The 9,774-nt window shown below is 43.6% G+C and overlaps 1 protein-coding gene across 2 annotated transcripts in view; it reads left to right on the top strand.

Moving 5' to 3' along the window:
- Nucleotides 1–8,328: 8,328 nt before the first annotated feature.
- The window catches only part of LOC119307661 (polyubiquitin-like), a 3,018-nt gene continuing 1,572 nt past the window's right edge, over nt 8,329–9,774 (top strand). The window contains exons 1-2 of one of the 2 annotated variants that reach the window (XM_037583730.1): nt 8,329–8,523; nt 9,503–9,682. In XM_037583730.1, the coding sequence (XP_037439627.1) occupies nt 9,503–9,682 (180 nt within the window). In that variant the 5' untranslated portion in view covers nt 8,329–8,523. Of the gene's footprint in view, nt 8,524–9,502; nt 9,774 lie in introns of both variants that reach the window. The other variant, XM_037583729.1, reaches the window with a different exon arrangement.

Raw genomic sequence — 9,774 nt, 5'->3', positions numbered from 1 at the left:
ATAAAAACTATCATAGAAAGTGCATAAAACACTAGGATCAATTTGATGCTTGATAATTGTTTTGAGATATAGATGTAGTAATTTTAGAGTCATGCTAGTGGGTAATTATGAAATTGAGAAATACTTGTGTTGAAGTTGGCAAGTCCTGTAGCATGCACGTATGGTAAAAGTTGTGTGACAAATTTGTTGCATGAGGTGCTCTTTTGATTGTCTTCCTTATGAGTGGCAGTCGGGGACGAGCGATGGTCTTTTCCTACCAATCTATCCCTCTAGCACCATGCGTAGTAATACTTTGCTTCGAGGGCTAAGTAGACTTTTGCAATAAGTATATGAGTTCTTTATGACTAATGTGAGTCCATGGATATGCGCACACTCACCCTTCCACTTTGCTAGCTTCTATTGTGCCGCGCAACTTTCGCCGGTATCATGCACCCATTATTTACCTTCCTCAAAGCAGCCACCATACCTACCTATTATGGCATTTCCATAGCCATTTGGAGATATATTGCCATGAAACTTTCCACCGTTCCGTTTATTATGACACGCTTCATCATTGTCATATTGCTCTTTGCATTATCATGTAGTTGACATCGTATTTGTGGCAAAGCCACCTTCATAATTTTCATACATGTCGCTCTTGATTCATTGCATATCCCGGTACACCGCCGGAGGCATTCATATAGAGTCATATCTTGTTCTAGCTTTGAGTTGTAATTCTTAAGTTGTAAATCCATAAAAGTGTGATGATCTTCATTATTAGAGCATTGTCCTAGTAAGGAAAGGATGATGAAGACTATGATTCCCCCACAAGTCGGGATGAGACTTCGGACTTTACAAAAAGAAGAAGAGAAGGCCAAAGAAAAAAAGGAAAAGAAAAAAAGAAAGAAAAAAAAAGAAAAAAAAAGAAAATGAAAGAAAAAGAGAGAAGGGACAATGCTACTACCCTTTTTTACCACACTTGTGCTTCAAAGTAGCACCATGATCTTCATGATAGAGAGTCTCCTATGTTGTCACTTTCATATACTAAGTGGGAATTTTTCATTATAGAACTTGGCTTGTATATTCCAATTATGGGCTTCCTTAAAATGCCCTAGGTCTTCATGAGCAAGCGAGTTGGATGCACACCCACTTAGTTTCTTTTGTTGAGCTTTCATATATTTATAGCTCTAGTGCATCCGTTGCATGGCAATCCCTACTCACTCATATTGATATCTATTGAAGGGCATCTCCATAGCCCGTTGATACGCCTAGTTGATGTGAGATTATCTTCTCCCTTTTTGTCCTCACAACCACCACCAAATACCACTATAGTGCTATGTCCATGGCTTGCGCTCATGTATTGCGTAAGAGTTGAAAAAGCTGAAGCGCGTTAAAAAGTATGAACCAATTGCTCGGCTCGTCATCAGGGTTGTTCATGATGGGAGTATGTTGTGTAATGAAAATGAAGCATGGCCTAACTATATGATTTTGTAGGGATAAGCTTTCTTTGGCTATGCTATTTTGATAGGACATGACTATTTGTTAGTATGCTTCAAAGCATTATTACTTTTTATGTTTTATAAGCTTTTATCTTGAATCATTTCGATCTGAACAATCATGCCACAATAAAGAAAATTACATTGAGAATTATGCTAGGTAGCATACCACATCAAAAAGTCTGTTTTTATCATTTACCTACTCGAGGACGAGCAGGAATTAAGCTTGGGCATGCTTGATACGTCTCCAACGTATCTATAATTTTTGATTGTTCCATGCTATTATATTACCCCTTTTGGATGTTTATGGGCTTTATATTACATATTTATATCATTTTTGGGACTAACCTACTAACCGGAGGCCCAGCCCGTATTGCTATTTTTTTTGCCTATTTCAGTATTTCGAAGAAAAGGAATATCAAACGGAGTCCAAACGGAATGAAACCTTCGGGAGCATGATTTTTGGAACAAACGTGATCCAGAGGACTTGGAGTGCAAGTCAAGAAGCAACTGAGGCAGCCACGAGGGTGGAGGGCGCGCCCACCCCCCCTAAGCGCGCCCCCTATCTCGTGGGCCCCTCGAGCGGCCACCGACCTACTTCTTCCTCCTATATATACCCACGTACCCCAAAAACATCCAGGGAGCCAACGAAAAACAATTTCCACCGCCGTAACCTTCTATATCCATGAGATCCCATCTTGGAGCCTTCGCCGGCGCTCCGCCGGAGGGGGAATCGACCACGGAGGCCTTCTACATCAACACCATAGCCTCTTCGATGAGTTGTGAGAAGTTTACCACAAACCTTCGGGTCCATAGTTATTAGCTAGATGGCTTCTTCTCTCTTTTTGGATCTCAATACCATGTTCTCCCCCTCTCTTGTGGAGATCTATTCGATGTAACTCTTTTTGCGGTGTGTTTGTCGAGATCCGATGAATTGTGGGTTTATGATCAAGTTTATCTATGAGAAATATTTGAATCTCCTTCGAATTCTTTTATGTGTGATTGAGTTATCTTTGCAAGTCTCTTCGAATTATCAGTTTGGTTTGGCCTACTAGATTGATCATTCTTGCAATGGGAGAAGTGCTTAGATTTGGGTTCAATCTTGCCGTGTCCTTACCCAGTGACAATAGGGGTTGCAAGGCACGTATTGTATTGTTGCCATCAAGGATAAAAAGATGGGGTTTATATCATATTGCATGAGTTTATCCCTCTACATCATGTCATCTTTCTTAATGCATTACTCTGTTCTTATGAACTTAATACTCTAGATGCATGCTGGATAGCGGTCGATGTGTGGAGTAATAGTAGTAGATGCAGGCAGGAGTCGGTCTACTTGTTACGGACGTGATGCCTATATACATGATCATGTCTAGATAATCTCATAATTATTCGCTTTTCTATCAATTACTTGACAGTAATTTGTTCACCCACCGTAATACTTATGCTATCTTGAGAGAAGCCACTAGTGAAACATATGGCCCCCGGGTCTATCTTTTATCATATAAGCTTTAAATCTACTTTTATTTGCATCTTTACTTTTCCAATCTATATTATAAAATACCAAAAATATATTTATCTTATCATACTATCTCTATCAGATCTCACTTTCGCAAGTGGCCATGAAGGGATTGACAACCCCTTTATTGCGTTGGTTGCGAGTTCTTTGTTTGTTTGTGTAGGTGCGTGGGACTTTTGAGGATCCTCCTACTAGATTGATACCTTGGTTTTCAAAAACTAAGGGAAATACTTACGCTACTATTGCTGCATCACCCTTTCCTCTTCAAGGAAAACCAATGCAAGCTCAAGACGTAGCAGTTATCGATGCCGAGTGCAGGCGCCTACTACAAAACTTACGGCACGAGGCTCGGGTACAGGCTGTTCGAGACTACTACGCCTCGCGTGGTATTAAGAAGCCCAAGCCGGCGTGCCGCAACAAGTTTCTGAAGAAGGAGCAGTACATGACGGTAATTACCTATTGATCTTAAGGCCTTGCACTTAGTTTCCTTGATTTGATTCGTAGGCGCAACGCTCAAGTTTCTCTTTACTAACTTAGGTGCCCCCGAGATGGTGTGCAGATCAGATGGATTGTTGGGATTGTTGGTGGATGAGTGGTGCTCGGGCCAATGGCTAGCCGTCCACAATAATACCAAGGACCGGCGTGCCCAAATGGAAGGTGTGCCACACCATCAAGGCAGCGCCTACTTATTTTAGTTCGGGCAGAATTGGGTATGTGGTTTGCTTCATGATTCATGCAATTCAGTCTTCATTCTAGCTTGATCCCTTTAATTACTAATTTACTATGTTCCTCTCTTTCAGGCGAAACACGATAAGGCGGAGGTGCCAGAGGTGTACAACCTCTATGCCATGGCACATACTGCCTCGTACAAGAAGGTCAAGGCATTCTCTGCGTCTAACCTCAATGATCCAAAGAACTTCACCAACATCTCCTCCCACAACAAGCTCGTGAGGTACATAGATGTGGGGAAGGCAACGAAAGGGGAGGACTTTAACCCGAGCCGGCAGTTTGATCCAGAGCTGGTGTAGTTATCTGGTGGCGGGAGATCCCATGGCTCGATAGCCATTGGAGATGGACTTATACGTTGTCCTAGCACTCTCCCATAGATCAAGGCACGCCAGTCGAGCTCCGCTCCTGAGATGATGCCTCGTCAACGGCCAGTCAAGCTCACCTTCGAGGTAAGTTATACAGACTCAACTATCTTTCCTCCATTACATTGTGTGTGCGGCCATCGATGATTACAATGCTAACGAGGAGTGGTGTTACAGGCTGCTCTTTAGAGTGAGCGAGATAGAACCCAGACGCTTCTCACGGAGAGGGACCAGCAGGCGGAGGAGAAGCAACGGGAGTTGGAGGAGAGGACGACAAAGATGTTGAAGGCGGAGAGGGCACGGAATGACATGCAGAACCGGGCCATGTATGATCTCCTCGTGGTAAGTTTCTTCTACATATTAGCTAAATCATTCACGTAATGTTCGCTTCATTACTAACTAGTATGACTGACTCGTCAAAACCAAATGTGCAGTCTATGTCCGAGAAGGCTGGTCAGACCCCTCAGTCGATGTCAGAGATTGCTCCAGGGACCACGATGAGTTTAATTTGAATGGTCATCAGTTACTAGCCTTAACATTTTAGTGTCATCATGCTAACGAGACATTGCAAAATGATCTTTGGTGCACGTAACTCTAGACAAGCATCGCATGATCCTTCTCCAGGTGGTACCGGCACGAGCCACCATGATGCTTCACCTCCGTGATGACGGTAAGTTTTCTATAGTGTTTTTCTTAACAAATGCATAATGACCTAGACTTAGCTTTATTTTCTCCAATATGCTTACCATAATGACCTAGACTTAGCTTACTTAGCTCCAAAATGACCCATTTTACCTAAGTTAGCTCTTAAATGATCTATACTTAGATTTGTTTCCTCCAAAATGACATAAGTTAGCTCTAATATGCTTAGTTACCCAGGTTTGCTCAATAATGACATACACTTAGCTTACTTATGTCAAAAATGGCATAATTAACTTACTTAGGTCAAAAATGGCATAACAACCTTGGTAACCTCATAAATGTCATATACTTAGCTTATTTTCCTTCAAAATGACATAATAAGCTTAATTAGCTTCAAAATGATCAATTTTACCTAAGTTAGCTGCAAAATGACCTCGGTTAGCTCTAAAATGCTAAGTTAGCTCTAATACGCTTAGTTACCTAGGTTAGTTCAATAAAGACGTATACTTAGCTTAGTTATGTCAAAATAACATGATATGCTTAGTTAACTCAAAAATGGCATAATTAGCTAGGTTAGCTCCAAAATGATCCATTTTATCTAGGTTAGCTTCAAAATGATCCATTTTACCTATGTTAGCTCCAAAATGGTCCATTTTACCTAGGTTAGCTCCAAAATGATCCATTTTACCTAGGTTAGCTCCAAAATGATCCATTTTAGCTAGGTTAGCTCCAAAATGATCCATTTTAGCTAAGTTAGCTCATAAATAATCCATTTTACCTAAGTTAGCTCATAAATGATCCATTTTACCTAGGTTAGCTCATAAATGTCATTTTTACCTAAGTTAGCTCCAAAATGATCCATTTTATCTAAGTTAGCTCCAAAATGACCCATTAGCTAAGTTAGCTCATAAATGATCCATTTTACTTAAGTTATCTCATAAATGTCTTTTTTTACCAAAATTAGCTCATAAATGTCATATACTTCTTATTATTATTGTTCTTCTTCTAACTTTCTTATTTCCCATTTTGCAGATTTCATTCACTTCACGGAAGCTTGATTGATGGAGTGCTTGTTTTCCCTTTCTGTTTTCATTTTGGAACAATGTGGAACTTGTAATATGCATGGATGAACTATGTATTGTGAACTTGCTATGTATTGGATATCTCATATGTTTGCTATGAAATTGCACTGTGATATATATATATATATATATATATATATATATAAATATATATATATATATATCATATATTTGCTGTGAAAATGCTTGGATATAAGAAAAAACAGAAAAAGAGGCAATGCAGGCCCTTTGCCGTCTGCCGCAGACGGAAAAGAGGCCATGTGGTAGCAACCTGTGCAACCTGGGAGTTGACCTATCTGGTCACTTTGCCGTTTGTGGCAGACGTCAAAGGCTTGGGCAGTTTGCCGTCCGTGGCAGACAACAAATAGCGGGAGGGCATGACGCATCTGCTGACATCACAAGGTAGACGGCAAAGGGGAGGGCATGTTTGACGTTAGCTGGTAGACAACAAAGCCTCTCGTTAGCCACCTAACGTGGCTAACGTCTATTCTTTGCCGTCCACGTTCTTTGCCGTCTGCCACCGACGGTAAAGGGGTCTTTGCCGTCTGCTGGCCAAAAGCAGACGGCAAATGAGTTGTTCACCGTAACTTACTTTGCCGGGCATGTTTGCCGTCCGTGGTTGACGGCAAAGCCCTTTGTCTTCCGCTTTCTGGTCCTTTGCCGTCTGTCATGGCAGACAGCAAATCAGCTGATTCTTGTAGTGTGTGTGTGTGTGTAGTAGCCACCTATGTAATTGGATGTTTAATTTGATTATGCAACCATGTCCTTATAAGTGTGTGTGTGTGTGTGTGTGTTGTTCTGTATGCAATCCCATCGCACAACACACACGTCTTATTAGTAGCAATCGTCTGTGTTATTATCGGTCTTTGCACACATTTATGATTACAGACCTGTTTGCCGCGTATCACACACATCTTGTTAAATTGAACCGTTTCTGTTCTCTTGGCTCAACGCAAATAGTTCATCCGAGTAAACTTTTGCCCTCTATCGCACACACCTTGATCTGGCTGACCGTTTTTTTTGTTCTGCCTAATCACAAACAGTTCATCAGAGTGAACTGTATGCCGTGTATCGCACATCTGCCTGCCCGTTTCTGTCGTTCTACCTCATCAAAAACAGTTCATTGTACTGAACCGTATGCCCCACATCCCACACTCAACTAAAATCCAAACCATGTTTGATGTATCCGCCATCGTAAAAGTTTTGCATCTTTTTTGACGGTTTTTTACATCACCGTTTGCGATTATTGCATCACACACAGTTTCGTCGAAGGGTCTTTGATTGTAGTGTTGCGTTAGCAGCATCCTACAGTACTGAAGGCACGCCCTGTGAGCGACATCGGCATGCGAGGCATGGTATACATGCGCCCCTCTTTGTTTACATTCCCGTTATGCTTGCATGTCCATTTGGCCATATGCTTGCATGCTATTCATTTGTAGGCATTCCAAGCTTTGGGAGGCATTCAAAGTCCAACATGACGGCAAGTCTTTCAACCTCTCTCATTGTTGGATGGTCATCAATGGGGAGGAGAAGTTCAAGGCGCAATATGCCGCCCTCATGGCGCGTGGGGGGAAAAAAGCCGTGGAGGAGGTTGGGGAGGGTGAAAAGGCACGGCCGCGAGGGAAGACCAACTCCAAGAAGAAGGACAAGCGGGATGCGGCGTCGATCGCTTTGCTCGCAACCGTGGAGGGCAGGATGAGTAAGAAGGATTCAAGGGAGGAGAAGCGCCAACAAGACAAGGAAGAGCAAATGAATGTCTTCATCGAGATCCAAAGATGGAGACTTGAGATGGAGGCGGAGAAGCAAGCCAAGATGCTCGAGATCGAGACCTCCAATGCCAATAACAAGGCGAAAGAAGTGGCGCTCACTAGCATGACGACGGGGGTGGAGATCATGAAGGTGGACCTCAACACCGTGTTGCCGAGGAAGAGGCCCTGTTTTGAGAAGATGTATGCCGGCATGACCACGACCGAGATGGCGTGGTCGAATTCCCGCCCCTTTTTGTGTGTTGGCATGTGTACTGGCCGTTGGCAAGTCCGTCAGCATGAACCGTGGTGGTTTTCTTGGAGGCTGACATTGCATGTCGGCGCTGGCATGGTGCCGACATGAACTTTGGGCGATGGCATGGCCGCTGGCATGATCTATTGCCATGAGCCTTTTTAAATTTGTGCACGGACATGAAATGGGTCGCGGGCGCTGGACACACGGTCGACCCAAAAGAAAAAAGGGCGGACGCCGAGCGGACGGCCAGCCCAAACGGACGAAAAGCGAACAAAATCGCCGTTCGTTTAGATCGGCGCGTTGGAGTTGCTCTAAAGGATTTTCCAAAAGGTTTTTTTCCGAAGAGAAAAGACTCTCTATTCTTTTTAGGGGTAGAGAAAAGATTCATCGACGGACGGCCGACGTGCACGCAAGGCGCTAGCGGCGTGAGCCGGTCACCAACCTTTTTTTATAGCTGGCCAAACGCAGAACGGCACCTTTGGTATCTCCGCGGCGGGTCGCTCTCTTCTCCTTTGTCTTTCCCCGAAATTGCGTGGTAGAGACCTCGCATCGCTCCCCACCCGTCGTCACCCGTGCCGTAGCCTCACGGGACTCTTTTCCCTTTAAATCCCCATCCCCTCCCGTCTCCTCCTCCACTCATCCAATCCTCCCTGCAAAGCGAGCCCCAGAAAGTTTCCGATCGAATCGAAGCAAAGGCTTTCTCGTCCGCCTCCAAGGTACGCGAATTCCAGACCGCGCTCCTCGTTATTATCGTTGATTGATTGCTGTTGATCTGCCCCGTAGTCGGTTGTCGCGAAATCCCTCTCGATTATGCCTGGATTATCGGGTAGATCTGCCGATTAGAGGTGTCTAGTTGATTCCGCTCGTTCCGTGTTAGCAGTACTGGTTCGAGACGATAGATTTGTTGATCGATTGCTGTTGATTTGGCTCCGTTGTCGTGAAATTTCTCACGATTATGCCTGGATTATCCGGTAGATCTGCCGATTTGAGATGCAACTGATGTTGATTATGTTCATCTATGATAGATTTGTTGATCGATTGCTGTTGATTTGGCTCCGTTGTCGTGAAATCTCTCACGATTATGCCTGGATTATCGGGTAGATCTGCCGATTTGAGATGCAACTGATGTTGATTATGTTCATCTAGGCGTGTGTAGTTGATTGATTCCGCTCGGTTCCTGCTGAGTCGTTCAGACTTTGTGGCGCTCATGAGCCTTTTATCTCGCACCTATGCTTGATCTGTTAACAGATATACCTGATTTCCATTCTTAGGGCACATCTAGATGTGCTTTAGCAAAGCTGTTTCCTATGTTAGTTGTTGGGCCTAGTAGTTGTTTGGAGGATCCGTTCTTGTGCACCGGTTCTGCTCTTAGAGTCAATTGTGTTTGCTTACAATAGTGCTGTTGATTTAACTAGATACTGTAGCTTGTTGTGTCAAACTTGAAAGTATCTGTACTTGTGCATCAATTCTAGTTCTTGTCTGAAAATCATACTATATTAACTGATTCTTTTAGCTTGTAGACAAACTTGAACATCAATCTGCTATCTAATACTCAGTTCCTATTGAGATGTTGTTTACACAGTCACAGTTTCATCTCTATTGGATCGTGACCTTCTTGTTCACATATGCTTTATGTTCTGCAGTTTCATGATTACGAGTGCCTTACTATGGTTTCGGTACACTTTATGTTTGCAGATGCAGATCTTTGTGAAGACCCTCACCGGCAAGACCATCACCCTTGAGGTCGAGTCCTCTGACACGATTGACAATGTCAAGGCGAAGATCCAGGACAAGGAGGGCATCCCTCCGGACCAGCAGCGCCTCATCTTCGCTGGCAAGCAGCTTGAGGACGGTCGCACCCTCGCTGACTACAACATCCAGAAGGAGTCCACCCTCCACCTGGTGCTCCGCCTCAGGGGTGGTATGCAGATCTTTGTCAAGACCCTCACCGGCAAGACCATCACCTT

The sequence above is a fragment of the Triticum dicoccoides genome, chromosome 5B (genome assembly GCF_002162155.2).
Source record: "Triticum dicoccoides isolate Atlit2015 ecotype Zavitan chromosome 5B, WEW_v2.0, whole genome shotgun sequence".
NCBI lineage: Eukaryota > Viridiplantae > Streptophyta > Magnoliopsida > Poales > Poaceae > Triticum > Triticum dicoccoides.
This window is presented reverse-complemented; position numbering and strand designations above follow the sequence as displayed.